Below are 20,001 nucleotides of genomic sequence, written 5' to 3'. Positions count from 1 at the left end.
TGATATCCTTGAAGGAGGGCAAAAAAATGTGTAGAGCACTGTTATTTGAAAGACACTTCAGTGATCGTAGGAAAAGAAAGAGTCCTGCTGAATCAGACCAGCACCCTGTCTCACAGAGAGGCTAACCAGTTCCTCTGGAAGGCCAGCAAACTAGGCATAGAGACCAAGACCTTTCCCTGATGTTGCCTTCTGTCACTAGTATTAAGAGACTGACTGCCTCTGAAGGTTTGGAGGTTAAGAACATAAGAGAAGCCATGTTGGATCAGGTCAGTGGCCCATCCAGTCCAACACTCCGTGTCACACATTGGGCAAAAAAAATCCAAGTACCATCAGGAGGTTCACAGGTAGGGCTAGAAGCCCTTCCACTTTGCCCCCCCCCCCAAGCACCAAGAATACAGAGCATCACTGCCCCAGACAGTTCCAATAAAATGCTGTGGCTAATAGCCGCTGATGGACCTCTGCTCCATATTTTTATCCAATCCCCTCTTGAAGCTGCCTATGCTTGTAGCCGCCACCACCTCCCGTGGCAATGAATTCCACATGTTTGGGTAAAGAAGTACTTCCTTTTATCCGTTCCAACTGCTCAGCAATTTCATCGAATGCCCACGAGTTCTTGTATTGTGAGAAAAGGAGAAAAGGACTTCTTTCTCTGCCTTCTCCATCCCATGCATAATCTTGTAAACCTCTATCATGTCACCCCTCAGTCGACGTTTCTCCAAGCTAAAGAGCCCCAAGCGTTTTAACCTTTCTTCATAAGGAAAGTGTTCCAAACCTTTAATCATTCTAGTTGCCCGTTTCTGGACTTTTTCTAATGCTATAATATCCTTTTTGAGGTTCCCCACTGTCACCATGGCTAGTAGTCACTGATAGACCTATCGTCCATGAATCTATCTAGTCCCCTTTTAAAGCTGTTTATGCCTGTGGCCATCACTACATCCTCTGGCAAGAAATTCGCCATGGCTAATAGCCACTGATAGACCTATCCTCCTTGACTGTATCTAGCCCCGTTTTACTTGTATATACTACCCTCCCTGGGAGCAAGTTCCCCATTTTAATCACTCACAGTGTAAAGAAGTATTTCCTAGTTTATCCTGAACCTACCGCCCATCAGCTTCATTGGATGCCCTTGAGTTCTAGTATTTTGGGAGGAAGAGATAAAGTTGTCTTTGTCCAGCTCTATCCACCCCATGTGTAACTTTATAAACTATCATCACCTCAGTCTCTTTTCTAAACTGGAAAGTCCCAGACTCTCCTCTTTGTCCCCATGCTATGAGCATCCTTCCCACCTTGACATTTTGGGAAGCCAATCAGCATCGGTCTGTGGACTGAGAGCCACTTGTCCAGCCCATAGAAGCAGGGAGCATCTTGTACAGCCCTGGTGGCTTCATGCTCATCCTCAGTGGAACAGGCTTGCTCAGGAGGTGGTGGGCTCTCCTTCCTTGGAGATTTTTAAACAGAGGCTGGATGGCCATCTGACAGCAATGAAGATCCTGTCAATTTAGGGGGAGGTATTTGTGAGTTTCCTGGATTGTGCAGGGGGTTGGAGTAGATGACCCCGGAGGTCCCTTCCAACTCTATGATTCTATGCAGTTTGATGCCACTGTTTTTACACTGTGCTTTCCTCCTTTTTTTCCTCCCTTTCCCAGAGCCTACCTAGATCTGGACATAACCCTCTCCTCAGAGACTTTCCACAACTATATGAGCTCCGCCATGGCACACATCAACCATGCCCTGAAACTCATCACCCGCCTCTTCCTGGTGGAAGACTTGGTGGATTCGCTGAAGGTCAGTGTTGGTCCAGGTGACTCTTACTGAGCTAAGCAAGCAACACAGCAAAGCCCTAAATGGCAAAGTGATGTGATGCTGTCTTTCAGAGCTTCCCTGCTGTTCACTGTGGAAGCTCTTTTCTTATTGCCTGACTAGAAGCATCATGCTGAACCTGCCTTTTAATTATGAGCATTTGCTGAGAGGTTAGGCAGGGTTTTCTAGTTTTATTTAAAACAAAAAGGGAAAAAAACAGTTGCGGTGGATCTACCCGTAAGTTTCTATGAATGATTTCCAAATGTCTAAAAATTTCATGTGATCCATTGATGCACCGGAGGTGGGTTTTTAACTTTCCAGCGCTGTAATAGGAGTCTTTTAGCTGTCATAAGAGCACAGAGGATCCATAGTCGTTGGCCACTGGTTAGCCTCCACGAGACAGGCAAATAGTTCAGAAGTACATAAGCATCCTCAAAAAACAATCTAATACAAAACTGATGAGTTATAACTTTTTCCCAGAAAAACTGAATGGCTGGACACGCCCAAAGCATACATTTGAGGGACTTGGTCACTAGAGAAAAGGCTTCTGTGTGGTGGCAACCCAATTAAGTGCCTTGCTCCCCATCCAGATTCACCTGGCTGCCCACATTGCATCACCTTTTTCAGTTACTGGATGAGATCCAAATATACTAAAATAAAATAAAAATAAAATATAATATTATTGGCACTGTACCAATGCAGTATAGAAAATGTTAGGATTCATTGGCAGCTCAGCATTCTGGACACCAAATATGGACCGTTCTCCAGTACATTTCTGGACCCCCTGCCGTATACGCTGAGTCAGCATTCTTTCTTATATGTCAACCATATACGGAACCAGCATTCATTGCTCATTTTACCGCTGATGCCAGGCCAGCTCTGTGGGGCAGTGCGCCCCTGGTTGCTTCAAAACAACTCTCTTTAGCAGTGCATTCATAGGATCAGTGCCCCTTTTATGTGAACAGAATTCCATTTTCCAAACTTATATCATAGCCTTATACTTCCCGCAGCTTTCTGTTCATTTATTTTTTCAAAACATATTTCTGCTGCTTTTTTGCCTTAAAAAAAAAAATCTCAATGTGAGAAGCTAATGTCGAGCAGATTGAGGTCATAAATTGTTTTATTCTTTGTGTATTTTTTAACTCTGTATATTGCCCAGAGCCCGGCCTCATCTGGGATGGGGCCATTGTTCCCTCTAAGCTGAGTTAGTCTGAGCCAGCTAACAGTTTTTTGCTCCCAGATCACGCATTTTTGTTTTAGCTCAGAAAAAATGGCCCCAGAGCAAACTAATATATGCAGTAGCCCACAGCTTCAATGCTAGTAGCTTGCAAAGTAGAATTTTTGCTCACAAGATTCTGCAGCTTAGAAGGAGCATTGGATGGGGCTATTAGTTATATCCAATTACTATAATAATAATCATCATCATGGTAAGGAAGGTAGAGTGGCCCATACCACTTCCCAGAGGGCAGGGGAGGGATTAAATTTTTCAGAGGATCTCTGGATTAATTATGTCCTGGAAATAGGGAAACAAGCACAGCAAGCAACCTGCTAGAAGAGCACCTTTCTCCCTGATTAGTATGGAGAAGAATTCAGCATGTGCAACTGCACCCCCAGACTTTAGTGGTACTCTAAGTCAAGTGAGAGCCACTGTGGGGCCAGGGCCAAACAACTGGGTTTGGACTAGGTTTATCACAGCCACCCCTCCGCCATGAGGCTCCTTGGGTAATTTCGGCCTAGTTATACTTGCCTGTCTTTACTTCTTGTTGTGAGGGTGTAGCATCCGACCCGTCTTATTGAGGAGGCTAGAAAAATGCATAGAGAAGGGCAGGCTGGGCACCTGCTATTGGGCCCGATGATGTAACCTCCCTGCTTTCTGACAAGAGTCCCTCTGAATGCCAGCTGTCAGGAGGCGGGGGCAGCAGCAAGGGGCAGCGGCTTTCTTTGTGCCCTGCTTATGGGACTTCCTAGCTGGCTGCTCTAGGAAGCTGAACTAGATGTTCCCACACGTCCCCCACAGCTTCTCCTTTATGCTTTCAGTTTATATGTCTGTTTCTGTCAAATGCCTTGTCCAAAGGCGGTTGATATGACACCACCCTCATACATGATGGTTTTATTTGTCAGCTTTCAGGGCTGCTTTTCAACCCCCGTTTCTGAAGCTGAACACAAACCAGTCTGAAAAACACAGCTTGAAATGGCATGCTAAAAGTTAGTCTCGTAACAGGTCTGCCAAACACTTGGCAGAGCCGGCTTTTTACTTGCTTTTGAGAGAGGGAGCGAGCTCAGAGGCAGCTCTGCACCGCTGCAATTTTCTCAGCACTACATTAAGAGATTTGCGGTGCTTCCCAGACCTGGAGTGCCTTGTAGTCTTGCTGTCATGTCAGCACAGAGCACTGCAGTGCCTGATTCCGGCTAACGGTCAACCTCCTTTCTTTGCTTGCAGCTGGCAGTCGTCATGTGGCTGATGACATACGTTGGGGCCATCTTTAATGGGATTACCCTCCTCATTCTCGGTAAGACGCTGTCACCGTTTCTTCAGCTGAGTGGCCCTGTGCCTCTCTGTGCTGGACATTTTTGACCATGGCAATCAAATACAGGTCTTGAAGGGCACCAGGAACTTGGAAGAGCCCATTAAGGGCCTCCTAAAAAGGTCCATCCCAGTGCCGTGAAGGTAATCTGTAGGAGTGCCTTCAGGTTACATACTTGCCCTTATGCTTTTTTCAATCAATCCCACCCAGGTTGCCTGCCCTGATTACCTTTGTGAACTCTGTTTTGTTTTTTCTTTTCCCCCTCCAGCGGAGTTGCTGGTGTTCAGCCTCCCAGTTGTTTATGAGAAATACAAGGTGAGTGATACGTATTTGTAGCAACCTGATTAGCCAAAACTAGCCTGTTAGAGCTTGGAAGTTAAGCAGGGTGCACTGACTCTGCTCCTCCTGAACATGTTCAGCACTTAGATGGGAGACCACCAAGGAAGTCCAGGGATTCTGCGCAGAGGCAGGCAATGGGAAACCACCTCTGCTCATCTTGTGTCTTGAAAGCCCCATAAGAACGTAAGAGAAGCCATGTTGCGTCAGGCCAGTGACCCATCCAGTCCAACACTCTGTGTCACACAGTGGCCAAAAAACCCAAGGAAGTCCACCAGGTGAGGCCAGGACACTAGAAGCCCTCCCACTGTTGCCCCCCCCCCCAAAGCACCAAGAATACAGAGCATCACTTGCCCCAGACAGAGTTCCAACAATATGCTGTGGCTAATAGCCACTGATGGACCTCTGCTCCATATGTTGATCCAATCCCCTCTTGAAGCCATCTATGCCTGTAGCTGCCACCACCTCCTGTGGCAGTGAATTCCATGTGTTAGTCACCCTTTGGGTGAAGAAGGACTTCCTTTTATCCATTCTAACCCAACTGCTTAGCAATTTCATTGAATGCCCACAAGTTCTTGTATTGAGAGAAAAGGAGAAAAGTACTTCTTTCTCTACCTTCTCTATCCCATGCATAATATTGTAAACCTCTATCATGTCACCCCTCCGTCAACATTTCTCCAATAGTCGACATTTCTCCATAGGCTGCGAGTTGGTGGCACAAAGTTAAAATAATCATAGCTCTGTCTCTGTTTTTAGCCCTAGGTGGCTTCGTGAGTCAGCCACATGAGCACAAGCTCCCTAAGACGTAGCTTCTCGTCTGGGGCGTGTGAGGCTCTTGAGCAAAGCACTCCCCCCTTTCACTGCACCTTCCTGGACCGATTTTTCACACACTTGGGCGGCTGCTTCCTCCTGGTGGCTGGACTAAGGGCTTTGAAGTCCTGTGGGAGGTTCCTAGACCCTGCTGACAGCAGAGGGTGGAAGTGGCATGTTTGCGTTTTCACCCTCTCAAACTTCACTCTGTGTTCTAGAGCTCTGCAAAACAATTAGTATGGGCGCGGGAGGGGGAGGGGGCTGGCTCAGTGATGTTCAATCCCCAGCCTCTCCAGTTGAAGGGACCAGGCAGGAGGTGATGTGAAGGATCTCTGCCTGAGACCCTGTAGAGCTGCTGCCTGTCTGAGTAGACAGCCCTGTCTTTGTTAGACTAATGGTCTGAATTTAGTATACAGCAGTTTCCTATGTCCATTCTGAAGTATTACAGGGAGGGGAGATGATACACAGCCACGAGCTTGCCTGCATATGACCAAGCCCTGCTGTGACAACTTCATGGTTCTTTCTCGGATGCCTTCTTTGGCTTCCTCCAAACCTCACTGACTGTTCACGTGTTTGCCCTCAGACCCAGATCGACCACTACGTCGGGATCGCCCGGGATCAAATCAAGTCGGTGGTTACAAAGTAAGTCTCTGCGATCCCAAGTGTGAAATTTCTGATCTACCTATCTTTCTGCAGTCTCTCAGCAGCCTGTATTGAAGAACTGCTGTATTTTGACCGTTTCTCTTTCGGGGCCTTCTGTATCTTCAGTATCCTTGCAGTTAGATCTGCCTAATTCTTTGAGGGGAGAGACTTGCCGTAGGGATGGAGCGAAATCCCTCTATGTGTGGGACAAGCCACAGTGAGTAAGCAGGTCGCTATAAGGAGAAAGCTGCTGACCAGATCTTGGAAGCTAAGCAGGGTTGGTCTTGGCTAGTATTTGGAAGGGCGACCTCCAAGAAATTCCAGGGCCTTGTTGCAGAGGCAGGCAATGGCAAACCGCCTCTGAAATGTCTCTTGCCTTAAAAACAAGTCTAGCTCGCCCCCTAGTGGTGCATTATGCTAAATGAGCCAGAACTTTTGGCTGCCAGACAATCTTAGTATCTCCTGGCTATACTGCACAAAATGCATCATCATTAACATCGTCATAGGCTGTGCCTCTCTGTACAGAGTTCATTTTCTGTGGCCAGGCCTTAGATACCCTTGAGAATCTCCCCAATTTCTTCTTTCAAATCACTGGCTTCTAGATTTGCTTGAGACCCTTCTAATGATTTCTCAAAAAAACTACCAAGTGTGTGCTGCACATTATAGCTTTTAAAAAAAAAATTGTGGATATACAAATATATGCAAATAACATACACAGCGTGCAACGTTGGTGCATATTATTGCAAATTATAACCAAGCACACATCCTGCTTATAACTACAAAATACCAAAAAAAGGAAACCATCTATTTACGTTTCATACCTTTTTTTCCTCTTTGCCAAAGAAAAGAAAGCTACTTGCATAAATCCACATTCTTGGTCTAGGTACAATTCTGAGGATTACATGATATTCATTCATTCCTTCTTTGCCGACTCCATCAGGAATTTTTTATCCCAGAAGTCTATAAATGCAGCCCAGGGCTGTGCAAATAATTATTGAGCAGCACTCTTCATACAGTCCTGTTTTAACACTGTTGTTTTGTCCCTGATGGTGACAAACCATGCCTGTTGCTACTTTGTCCCCTTGGCATACAAGTCTTATGCTCTGGCTTCATTGATGGGCAAATGGCTGCTGGCTTCCGGGCAGGTGGGGTAAGAGAGCTTCATCTGACCCACACAAGGGGACGGTGGCTCAGTGGTAGAGCATCTGCTTGGTAAGCAGAAGGTCCCAGGTTCAATTCCTGGCATCTCCAACTAAAAAGGACCAAGGCAAGTAGGCGTGAAAAACCTCAGCTTGAGACCCTGGATAGCCGCTGTCAGTCTGAGTAGACAATACTGACTTTGATGGACCGAGGGTCTGATTCAGTATAAGGCAGCTTCATATGTTCATATAAGCTTTTCCTCTGGTTCTTTAAACTGTTTAACGATTTATAAGCAGCACTGCCTTTTGGTAATCCCACAACTCCACATTTTTACCAAGAAGGGCGATTCGTTTTTTTAAAGAAGAGAGGGAGAGAGAGCGGGTGCAAATCAGTAGATGTGCAAAGGTTTGCAACCCACTTCTGCAGGTTCATGACCAGCTTCCAGGTTGGGATGTGCAAGTTGGGAAATGGTAGGATAGCAGGTCAGTGCTTGTGGGGAATGATCGAAATCCCTTGGATGTTCTTAGCCATTAACAAAATTAATGAGGCAGGGTACATCTTGGTCTCGGCCCACCTTTGAGGGTTCTCAGTTGGACGCTGGCTGAAAACATGAAAGAGCCAGGATCCGAGTTGAAACATAAGAACATAAAAGAAGTCATGTTGGATCAGGCCAATGGCCCATCCAGTCCAACACTCTATACACACAGTGGCCAAAACCCCAGGTGCCATTAGGAGGTCCATCAGTGGACACTAGAAGGCCAGGACACTAGAAGTCCTCACACTGTTCCCCACCCCCCCAGCACCAAGAATACAGAGCATCACTGCCTCAGACAGAGAGTTCCAACAATACGCTGTGGCTAATAGCCACTGATGAATCTCTGCTCCATATGTTTATCCAATTCCCTCTTGAAGCTGTCTGTGCTTGTAGCTGCCGCCACCTCCTATGGCAGTGAATTCCACGTGTTAATCACCCTTTGGGTGAAGAAGTACTTCCTTTTATCCGTTCTAATCCTACTGCTCAGCAAACCTCCAAAAATGGGCAGGTATTGAGATGTAACCCACCTTGCTCCCCGGCAAAAAAAAGTTTGTTCATCTCTGTGTGCCATGACCTGAATGGCCCAGGCTAGCCTGATCCCATCTCAGAAGCTGAACAGGGTCAAGGAAGTCCAGGGTTGCTGTGCAGAGGCAGGCAGTGGCAAGCCACCTCTGAACGTCTCTTGCCTTACGGGGTTGCCGTAAGTCAGCTGTGACTTGACAGCACTTTCCATCATGATCGCCACCACTGTTTCAAGAAAGAAAATGGGATGGGACGGGCAGGTTTTTTTAAGTCACATCTGGGCCACCGCTGGCTTTTGAGAACCCCTGGGTGGTCACTGGCTATTCCTGCTTCTTTCCCCTGCTCTGTGAATCCCCCAAACCCTGCAGCAGTTCACATCCTTTGCTGCTTAGCCAAATAATAATGCTTGGCATTTGTAGAGTGCTTTAGCATTGAATCAAGTGACCCAGCCCAAAACAAAAGCCAGCAGCAAGATTGGACTTTCATCTGTTTTCTGAGAGCCGCACTCCTGGATTTCTGCTTTGAATTTTGAGTGAATTGGAAGCCGTATTCAGGCTGAACAGATGGAAGGAAAGAAGTTCAGCATCTGCTATGTGTTGTTTTTTTTTTTTAATGAAAAGGCTCTCAAGGTGGTTCTTGAAATAATTCAAAATGATAAAACACCGTATCATAAAACTTTCTTATAAATCATCAGTGGTGTGAAAGAGAGAGGGGATGTAAAATTGAACTGAGAAGACCCTGTGCTTCTGGTGGATGCTGTTCTTGTGGGGGGGGGGGGTTGCCTTGGACGAGGAAAGGCTGAGAGACTGGAGAATTTTCAGGCTGAAGAAGAGGAGTTTGTGGGGGGGAGATTGCTACGATTGCTCTCCTTAAGTATTTGAAAGGCTGTCGCTTGGTGCTGGTTCCTGTTAGCAGCAGAGGGCAGGACTCACAATAAGGTGCTTAAATTACAGTAAAAGTAATTGAGCACTGGAATGGGCTGCATGGGGAGGTGGTCAGCTCCCCCTCACTGGCAGTCTGTAGGCAGCAGCTGGGAAAACACCTGTCAGGGATTCCGTTTGGTGAGCCAGTTTGGTGTAGTGGTTAAGTGTGCGGACTCTTACCTGGGAGAACCTGGTTTGATTCCCCACTTCTCTACTTGCAGCTGCTGGAATGGCCTTGGGTTAGCCATAGCTATTGCAGGAGTTGTCCTTGAAAGGGCAGCTTCTGGGAGAGCTCTCTCAGTGCCACCTGCCTCACAGGGTGTCTGTTGTGGGGAGAGAAGGTATAGGAGATTGTAAGCCGCTCTGAGTCTCTGATTCAGAGAGAAGGGTGGGGTATAAATCTGCAGTCTTCTTCTTCCACAGGCTGATCCTGCATTGAGCAGGGGGTTGGACTAGATGTCCCTTTCCATCTCTGTGATTCTTTGGGGACAGTTCTTACTTATTGTTTCTCTCTTTTTAATAAAACAAAGTTTGCAATCATATAACAGTAAGGACCAATATAAATGTGCAGTACATAAAGTGCTAACCGATTACTGGTATAGCAAGTTCATATTTTCTTTAAACATACAATATATCAACTATCTTTATTCATAAACTCCTTTAGCAAACAATCTCTAAACTATTGAGCATTTCCAAAGTACATCAATTCCCTGTAGTGTGGGCTATTGGGCAGGGTGCCATTTTCTGTTAAATATTGAATCACTGGATACCAGATCTCCATAAATTTCGAGGGTGTATGTTCCCGCGTGTTTAAGGTATTGTGTTGTGTTGCCTTTGATAATGCAAAACACTCCCACAGGTTTTCTCTCCATGTTGTTACGGAAGGGGTTTGTATATGTCTCCTCTTTTCTTTTCCCCCTGCAGGGTCCAAGCAAAAGTTCCCGGAGTCGTGAAGAAGAAATCCGAATAACCCTGCAGGGAGTCGAGGGCCAGCCACCGTTTAAAACGAAATGAGAAAAACAACCCCCTTTGTGTCATAGCTATAATCATTGTTACTTGTACCTATGAAGGAACTTGCCGAGTCAGCTTGATGTCTGCATTCCAAGCTTACTGATTTTATTTTTTATTATTGCCCCCCCCCCCCCCCCAATTCCCTTTTAAGCCTAAACACTGGGCTCAAAATACACTGGACTACACTCAAACTGGTGTCAGGCATTGGAAGCTGTGGGGGGAGGAGGAACCAGCGCTCCAGGCGCCCCTGTCTCGGAGGGAATGGTGCGTGTAAAATAAGCTGCTGGAAGCGGGTGCTGTTACCTGGCTAGCAATACGCAGCTCTGCTCAATAGGAACGGCTTTGAATTTTTTTCTTACAACACCATGTCAGGCTGAAATAGCTGTATGATGATGGTAGCTCCCTTATTTTCCCTCTTTCATCTCTCACCCAATACCCACCCGCCCTCATGAGTGGAATCCTGGTGTTAGCATTGGTGCAGCGTTCCACTAAAGCAGAAGGTGCGTCTGTCCTTTTGTTTGCATCTCTAAGCTCTTCTGTCTTTCTGGCATGGATTAATCTCTAATGCAAAGCCAAGCTTAAGGGAGCTTTTTTTTCTCAAGCCACAGCCCCTGTTCCCCTCCCTCTGTCCCACTGAAGGAAAGGGGGATTCTCCACCCCGTCTCCCTTAATGACATCAGTTCTGCTGTTTGGTCTGGTTCACCTTCCAGACTGTCTCTTCTCTCCCCAGCCTTGCACTGAAATCCAGACAAACCAGTCCTTCAGTCTTATCCTCCCCCCACCCCCGGAGGTTAATATGGTTGTAGTTTTTCGATTTTGAAACAAAAATGTCTGTAACTGCTGTACACGTTCTTTTTAAAAAGCTATTGAAAGAATCTGCATGTGATTCCTCAGCTACCATAATATCAATGCAGTCCTTAAAAGAAGTGGGGAGAAGAGGAGGTAGAACCGTGGATGCACAGGGGCAAGGAATTCGAGGATGTGCATGGAGAGCTTGCCTGGCTTAACCACTGCACTAGGTTAAAATCTTGCTGCGGTCTCCCTTGCCAGCTTCCAGGCAAGATGGGGAGCTTCAGGTAACCTGAGTGAAAATAAGAGGGGTGCAGGGCTGGTTTGGCACTCATGCTGACTAGGGGGGACCCATTCAGTGTTGGGAGCTGGGCATAGGGAACAGAGAGAAAGACAATTGGCAGCTAAAACTGACAAGGACCAGCTCAGCTCCCACTACTCTGATTGTTCCCAGAGTGGAAAAGATGAGAGCTTGGGAAAGGAAGGTATAAGAAGGCGGCTTGTCTTGTGTTCAGGCTATGCAGGACTCACTGTCCCCTGCAGGTCAGCTTCCCCGTGCTTCTACAGTCTTGTTTTCATGTTGCAACTAGGGGGTTCCACTTTTTATATTCCAAGCCGAATAAAACCCTGAAAAATACCTTATTCGTCTACCAAAATAGGCACACCCGAATAAAAGCTGATGTGATTTGGCTTTTACTTGGGCACAGCTAGAAGGCTGAGTTGATTCAGCGGCATGACTCTGTGAGTCAACTCAGCAAGCATTTAAGTTTTAAATCGCTGTTTAGTTGACTCCGACACAACCCCTATCAAAGCCCCTGTACCCTTCTTTCCTTGTGGATCACTTCCTTCTGCTGGGTCAAACCCCATCTTCCTGGAGCGCTGCAGTCCCAACTGAGCATCCAAAAGGTGCCCCTGGGTATCCGCTCAAACATCCAGGAGCCTGCTTCCCAACTGCCCCTTCACTGCTGTCAAGAGCAAGCCTCTCCCTTTTGCCTTCTCCCTCCTGCAAAAGCACCTTCCCAGGGTGCTGGAGACCCTGTTCTTTCACTGCTTGTACCTCCTGGCCTTCCCTCTATTACCACCGAGGGTCAGTCAGCCGGCACAACCCCCATCAATTCCCTTTTTCCTTGTGGATCACTTCCTTCCCCTGGGTCGAACTCCACCTTTTCGGGGTCCTGCAGTCCCAACTGAGTATCCCAAAGGTGCCCCCAGGTGCCCTCTCTAACATCCAGGGGTCCACTTTGTAACTCCATTGCCATTGCATGCAAGCCCTCCGTTTCATCTTCTCCCCGCTACAAAATCACGTTCCCAGGATGCTAGTTGCAGAGCAGCCACCGAGCACACCCACTATCCACAAGTCAGCAGCGACACAATTCGACAAGTCAACTCAGCAAGCATTTAAACCTTAAATACCTCACCCGTTATACCCTGTGGGAATAGTCCCTATAGGACATAATGGAGCCAAATAAATGCAAGCTTTCGGAATATTTACCCAAATCCCAATACGAAACCAATATTGGTATTTGGAGATACTGATGTTTTTCAAGTCCAGTGGACCCGAATTTAGGGAAAATGTTTTGTTTTGCACCCCCCCAGTTGCAACTTGCAGGTTGGGGAAGCACCACCGCAGGCAGAGCATCCGAAGGAGACTTCATGCATGCAAACTTGGCTTGTTGCAGTAGCCTTGGAAGCCACGCAGGCACACGTTGCCTTCCTGCCCGCTTGCCTGGTAGGAAGTAGCTGGGCGTTGAGCATCCTGTTGCAATGGCTGACGCCTGCCATCGCTCGCCTTCGTGTTTCGCAGATCCGAGAGCCAGCAAACGCTGTATCGTTCCAACACTGCATCTGTTTTCAGGCCGCAAGGGGATTTGAAGGTGTATCTCGCATTTTTTTAAACTTGTAACAGGATGGGTGTGTCTCGGTGAGAAGTGCACCAGTGTCTGAATTCTGTGCTTCTGCTCACAAACACGCCTTCCTCCTCCCACTTCCTTCCCTCCTCCCGCAGCCCAAGGAGGAACTTTGCACTGTCTTGTTCCAAATCTCTCCTTAGCCTCCTCCTCCCCCCTGCTTCCAAGGAGCTCTTTTCTCTGCACTGGAAGCCCTTTGGCTCACCTCTTTCCATCTCTTCTGTTACTGCTGTGTTTGAATACCGTGAACAGACCTCTTTGTGCCAGGTGGGCTTATTTTTTTTTTAAATACAGAAAAATGTACGTAGATGGAGAAAAATGACAGAAACCTTACTAACTCAGCTCTTGCATTTTGTGTGCGTGTTTGTACTGTGCGTGCAGCAGTAAAAAAATTTTAAAAGGCCGGTAGTGCCAAGGGAACAAGAGAACCTGGCTGAGGTTTCAAGAGAAGTTAATGAAACAAATGCAATTTGATGTGGTATTAATAAAAGAGCACAAAGTACAAATTCCATAGCTGTGCCTTGTGAGGTTTTATTAATCTTTTGCTTACCGCAGGGGTGGTCAAAAAATTGCTTAACGTAAAGGCCACATAGAATGAACATCAGATGTTTAAGAGTCGCAGGACATGAACGTTAGATGTATGAGAGCCACAAGGAAGGAAGGAAGACAAATCGATGGGAGGGAGTGGTGGAAAGAAAGCAACTTTAACTTTAAATGCAGTCTGAAGCCACTGGCTCGGCTTGGATATGTGATTTAAAGAGAGAAATGCCTCCTCCAAGCTGGCCGACAGGGCAGCGGGGACTTCGAGAGCCACTCAATATGCGTGAAAGAGCCACATGTGGCTCCCAGGCCACAGTTTGACCACCCATGACTTACCAGGAAGCAGAGAATCTGGTAGCCAGCCCTTTTGCCAGGTTATTTATATGTTCTTCATTTGTTGAGGTGGGTTTCAGAGGGCAGTCCTGTTGGTCTGCAGGAGAATAGATTCGGTCCTAGAGCACCTTACAGACTAATGAGAGTTTCAAGGTATCAGCTTTGACTCTCAAACGCTTATACCCCGATACTCATGTTAACCTCAAGTTCTCCTGGACTCAAATCTAACTCAAAATGGGGTGGGAGGGAAATCAGAGGAGGGAGGCGTGTTTGTTAGCCAGCTGGATGTAGTGGTTAAATGCATGGACTCTTACCTGGGAGAACAGGGTTTGAATCCTCACTCCTCCACTTGCAGCTGCTGATGTGACCTTGAGTCAGTCACAGGTTCTTGCACAGCTGTTCCACTCAAGAGCAGTTTCTTTCAGAGCTCCCTCAGCTCCACCTTCTTCACAGGGTGTCTGTTATGGGGAGGGGAAGGGAAAGGAGATTGTAAGGTGCTCTGAGACTCCTTCATGTGGTGAAGGGCGGGGTATAAATCCAGTCTCCTTTCTTCCTCCTCCTCCTCGTTTACCCTGAAGGAGAGCAGTGGAGATGCCTCTCAGCAAGCTGTCTTCCAAAGAAGCGCTGAATATGTAATTTAAGAAGACTATCTAATACAACACACACACACCCTCTGCATGCAGGTCCACAGCAGCAGCCTCATGACCAGATGGAAACCTGTCATCTGCTTCAAGACTCCACTGCTGATGGCTCTGTTGTCAAACCGCTGTCATCAGCAAGTTTTTACTAACGCACAACCCGAATTTCCAGTCCTGAAGCTTTAGGACCATTAGCCATGGTCTTGCCTTTGGCAATATCTGAGAACGAGACTTTTCCTCTTCCACAGGACGGCCCCTCAGGTAGTCAAAGAGTATTGTCACATCACCCCCTTCGCCTTTCTTTGCAGGGCTGCTTCTTCAGGCCAACTGCTCTCTTCATAAGAACATGAGAAGCCATGTTGAATCAGGTCAATGGCCCATCCAGTCAAATACTGTGTCACACAGTGGCCAAAAAAACCCAGGTGCCATCAGGAAGTCCCATCAGTGGAGCCAGGACACTAGAAGCCCTCCCACTGTGCCCCCCCCCAAAGCACCAAGAATACAGAGCATCACTGCCCCAGACAGAAAGTTCCAACAATAAGCTGTGGCTATAAGCTACTGATGGACCTCTGTTCCAGAAGTTTATCCAGTCCCCTCTTGAAGCTGGCTACGCTTGTAGCCGCCAAATCTGTGGCAGTAAATTCCAGGTGTTAATCATCCTTTGGGTGAAGAAATACTTCCTTTTTTCTGTTCTAACTCGACTGCTCAGCAATTTCATTGAGTGCCCACGAGTTCTCATATTGTGAGAAAGGAAGAAAAGTCCTCCTTTCTCTACTTTCTCCATCCCATGCATAATCTTGTAAACCTCTATCATGTCACCACTCAGTTGACGTTTCTCCAAGCTAAAGGGCCCCCAGCATTTTAACCTTTCTTCATAGGGAAAGTCTTCCAACCTTTTAAGCATTCTAGTTACCCTTTTCTGCACACTGGGGCCCCCTGACTTAGAGGCAGACCAATATTTTCTTAGCCCAGTATTTTTTACCCCGATTGTCAAAAGCGCTACAAAGTTCTTTTGCAGCAGTGCTTCACAAGAGGCTTCCTTGAGGCTCAAAGTCTGAATGTGAAACATTTTGCATATAAAGCCACGTATTTCCACCACATGGCTGCTTACTTCCTCCACCCAAAAGGAAGATGCTTTGTACCCACCATGTTGTCTGCTCAGCCTGCCAGGTAATCTCTCTGCTGTCTTAGGCTCAGGCTCACTGCTGTAAGTTCTTTTACCTGGAGTTTAAAGCTGGGAGCTCAGGCCTGGAGAGAAAGGAGCTCTCCTGTGCCTGCTTCCCAGGAGAAGGAATCAGACCTAGCATAATAGGAGCCCTGCTGGACGCATCTAGTCCAGCATCCTGTCTCAAACACGGCCAACCAATTCTTCTGGACAGCAACAACAAGGCATGGGGGTTGAGGCCTTCTCCTGAAGCTGCCTTATTCTGAATCAGACCCTCGGTCCATCAAAATCAGTATTTTCTACTCAGACTGGCAGCTGCTCTCCAGGGTCTCAAGCTGAGGTTTTTCAAGCGTACTTGCCTGGACCCTTTTTAGTTGGAGATGCCGGGGATTGAACCAGGGACCTTCTGCTTACCAAGCAGATGCTCTACCACTGAGCCACGGTCCCTCCCCTGTTGCCTCCTGGCTCTGGGATTCAAAAGTTGATTGCTTCTGAACATGGAGGTTCCCTTCAGTCACCCTGGCTAGTAGCCTCAGGCTGAATCCATGAATCTGTTAAAGCCATCAGTGCTCATGGTCACCACTGCAGCCTCTGGCAGCAAATTCCACATTTAAATCACTCATAAGCAGGGGTCATTTGCATATGCCACACACCCCTGACATCACGGGGAGGTGTACCAATTATATCAGCTCAACCGCCACAATTTTCTTATAATTTTCATGAGAAAATCTTACTCCCATCATACTTTTTAAATTACTTTCTCCACTGTGGCATGAATTATTTTATTTTTATTTATTTTTGTTAATTTATATTCTGTCCTTTCCCACAAGTGGGCTGAGTAATGACGATTTCCATCTGCTTTATGTGTTTTGGTTATTTTTTTCCATTTTTTGTGAGGGGAAATATTAGAAAAGTTTGACAAATTCTCTCAGGGGGGTGTTGAACAATGGACCCCAGATGCAAGTGTTTGGCGGGGGGGACGGGGGAGGTAAGAAAGAAAGAGCACAATAAAATTTAGAGGTTCTGGAGCTCCGCTCCTGTGAGCTCCTGCCCAAAATGAGGGCTGCTCATAAGAACGTAAGAGAAGCCATGTTGGATCAGGCCAATGACCCATCCAGTCCAACACTTTCTGTCACATAGTGGCCAAAAAAACCAGGTGCCATCAGGCGGTCCATCAGTGGGGCCAGGACACCAGAAGCCCTCCCAGTGTTGCCCCCCCCCCAAGCACCAAGAATACAGAGCACCACTGCCCCAGACAGAGAGTTTCATCTATACTTATTGACTAAAGAGTAAACTCTACCAAGGTTCAATGCTTTACAGCTGCTAGAAGCCCATTCTTAGAAAGGCTGGTGCTAATCTTGGTGTAGGCAAACCTGAAAAGCACTTCAAGGTTTTCACAAAGACAACTGAGAGCCTCTGAGGTTGCGTCTTAAAATATTCATTTTAAAGGATTTATTTTGACATAACTCGTTTTACAAAACTTAGCGCTTATATATATATATATATAATGTATATATATATAAAAAAACACGCCGCATATTGATGCAAAACACTTTTCACAAGAGACACGGACAAGGTTTCTGACAGTCACAAGGTCATAACGGGGGGTGGGGTGCGTTGATCGTATACCTCTGTGTTTAAATGCTTTATAAGGATAGCTAGAGAAAGGACAGCTATCAAATGGGAAAGAGGTCAACAAGGCAAGTGCAAAAGGGGGTCGATTGGGAGGAAAGACGGTCCTATAAACTGAAGTAAATGGGTGCCCAGCAAGGATCGATGAATGGAATTGTAAGTGCAACTTCTCTAGGCATTCCTGCGGCCGCAAGACGACGCTCCGAATGAGGCCTCGCTCTTCAAACGCTGCAGGAAAAGGAAGCAAGGTAACTAGTCCTCACTGATTTCCAAAGGGTTTTCTTTCTCCAGATGCAGGACTGTTGGGGGGGGGGGAACGCCATCTTAAAAACTAACACAGATCTGTTTCCACTATCAGCTGCTGGTGGGCTAAAGCCCTCGCTGGGATGGCCCAAGCTGGCCTGTCAGATCTCAGGAGTTAAGCAGAGTCGGCCGTGGTCAGTACTTGGGTGGGAGACTACCAAGAGAGTCCAGAGTTGCCACACAGGCAGACAAGGACAAACCACCTCTGTTTCCTGCCTTGAAAACCCTCCAAGGTCGCCGTAGCTCAGTTGCAACTCCACCGGACTTTCCACCATTGAACTCGACTTTGAATCATCTTGCTCTAACGTATTCGTTCACAAAGGGACAGCAAATGCAGGAGCGAGAGGGTGAGATGTAAATGCAAATATAATCAAGCAAAATACAAAGTCCATTTGCAATAGCAGTAATTGGCAATAGTTTCTCCAGCGGTTTCTCAAGGGGTTAACATGGGTGACGCATGAGGAATCCCACGTCCTCGTTAACAGATATGAACCCATTCATGAGATTTTATACGTTACTCTTTTAAATGGCCTTTTGAGTTTTTCATCATCTCACCTTGCACTTTCAGTATTTAGTGGCCCTTTGCAAAAAAAACCAAACCCATAATCTTATAAATATATCATCTGGCTGGATGAGGACCCAAAAGGTGACTCCAGCACTGAGGGCTCTTGTGCACCAAAGTTTAAACCAGAATAAAAACTGATCTGTTTTTCAAATGTTACAAGAGTCCATGATACAGACTAGTGGAAGCTTAGTAAGCTTAGTGGAAGAAGCCTGAAGTTTCTGAATGAGCTGGGTCTCCAATCCTTTTTTTTTTTCCTTTCAAAAATAGATTTTCTATTATGTGAAAATCCAACTCAGTTACAAAATATAGAGAGGTCTGGCTCCACCTTTCACACTTTGGAATGGCAGGTGTCGATTTGTTCCAGGTAAATGCACAGGAAAGCGTAGGATGCCCTATCATTTCTACTTCCACAGAAGGGCAGTGGTGAATGCCTTGGTAAGCACTGTGGAAGGGAAATAACATTGAAGCCAAAGGCAAGACCCTAATCAGCAAATTGAACAGTTTATACCGTCAGCAGTGGGTTGAGGAATGGTATGGTGTAGCCTGACCTTTCCAGTACTTAGAAGCTAAGCAGGGTTGGGACATGGATAGGGGATTACCATAAGAACCCTGCTGGATCTGACCCAGGGGTCCATCTAGTCCAGCATCCTGTCTCACACAGTGGCCGCAACCAATTCCTCTGGAGGGCCAACAACAGGCCAGAGAGGCTGAGGGCTTCACCTGATAAGAACATAAGAAAAGCCCTGTTGGATCAAACCATTGGTCCATCTTATCTAGCCTCCTGTCTCACACAGTGGCCTCAACCAGTTCCTCTGGAGGGCCAACAACAGGGCAGAGAGGCCAAGGCCTTCCCCTGATAAGAACATAAGAGCCCTGCTGGGTCAAACCAATGGTCCATCTAGTCCAGCATCCTGTCTCACACAATGGCTTCAACCTGTTCCTCTGAAGGGCCAACAACAGGCCATGGAGGCTGAGGCCTTCCCCTGAAAAGAACATAAGAAGAGCCCTGCTGAATCTGACCAGTGGTTTATCTAGTCCAGCATCCTTTCTCGCACAGTGGCCAACCAATTTCTCTGGAGGACCCACAGCAGGGCAGAGAGATCGAGGCCTTCGCCTCATAAAAAGATAAGAGCACTGATGGATCAGACTTCTGGTTCCATATAGTCCAGCATTCTGGCCAAATACTGTCTCACATACTGGCCAAAGAGTTAATCTGGTGGTCCAACAACACAGCAGAGAGGCCAAGACCTTCTCCTGAAGTTGCCTCTTGGCATTTGGTATTCAGAGGCTAGCTGCCTCTGAACAGCTAGCCTCTGAACATGGAGGTTCCACTTTAGTCCCCACGGCCAGTAGCTGGTGACTGACCTACCAAAGAAGGCTCTGCAGAGGAAGGCAATGGCAAACTACCTGGGTGCCTCATTTGCCTTCAAGGTTGCCATAAATTGGCTGTGCCTTGGCGGCACATCCATCCATTTATTCCTCACCTGAGTTACAGCTTTTCCTGGCCTGTGCCTAGCTGAATCTTCCCTGCATGTAGAATCTGTTATGTCCCAGAGAAGGGTTCAGCCTCACCTGTCTTTCAGTATACAAGGAAACCTCATTCAGAGCAGCACAATCAAAACAGGGAAGATGCTGCTACCTGGATGGTGGAGAGGGTAGGGTTGCCAATTGGCAAGTGGGGGCAGGAGATCCCCCGGTTTGAAGGCCCTCCCCCTGCTTCAGGGTCACCAGAAAGCGGTTGGGGGGAGGGAAATGCCCACTGCACATTCCATTATTCCCTATGGAGACCGATTCCCATAGAGTATAATGGATATCCATGGATATCTGGGGGGCACCTGTTTTTTGCGGTAGTGGCACCAAATTTTCAGGATTGTATTTGGTGTCT

The 20,001-nt window shown here is 47.0% G+C and overlaps 1 protein-coding gene across 1 annotated transcript in view; it reads left to right on the top strand.

The window, feature by feature from the left end:
* Positions 1-13,451, top strand: part of RTN3 (reticulon 3) — a 51,126-nt gene extending 37,675 nt beyond the window's left edge. The window contains exons 6-10 of the mRNA XM_060251504.1: positions 1,647-1,785; positions 4,241-4,310; positions 4,594-4,640; positions 6,055-6,113; positions 10,158-13,451. Of these exons, the coding sequence (XP_060107487.1) occupies positions 1,647-1,785; positions 4,241-4,310; positions 4,594-4,640; positions 6,055-6,113; positions 10,158-10,203 (361 nt within the window). The 3' untranslated portion in view covers positions 10,204-13,451. The remainder of the gene's footprint in view (positions 1-1,646; positions 1,786-4,240; positions 4,311-4,593; positions 4,641-6,054; positions 6,114-10,157) is intronic.
* Positions 13,452-20,001: the final 6,550 nt, after the last annotated feature.

The sequence above is a fragment of the Heteronotia binoei genome, chromosome 1 (assembly GCF_032191835.1).
Source record: "Heteronotia binoei isolate CCM8104 ecotype False Entrance Well chromosome 1, APGP_CSIRO_Hbin_v1, whole genome shotgun sequence".
Classification (NCBI taxonomy): domain Eukaryota; kingdom Metazoa; phylum Chordata; class Lepidosauria; order Squamata; family Gekkonidae; genus Heteronotia; species Heteronotia binoei.
Note: the sequence above shows the minus strand (reverse complement) of the source record. Positions and strands in the feature narration are given on the sequence as shown.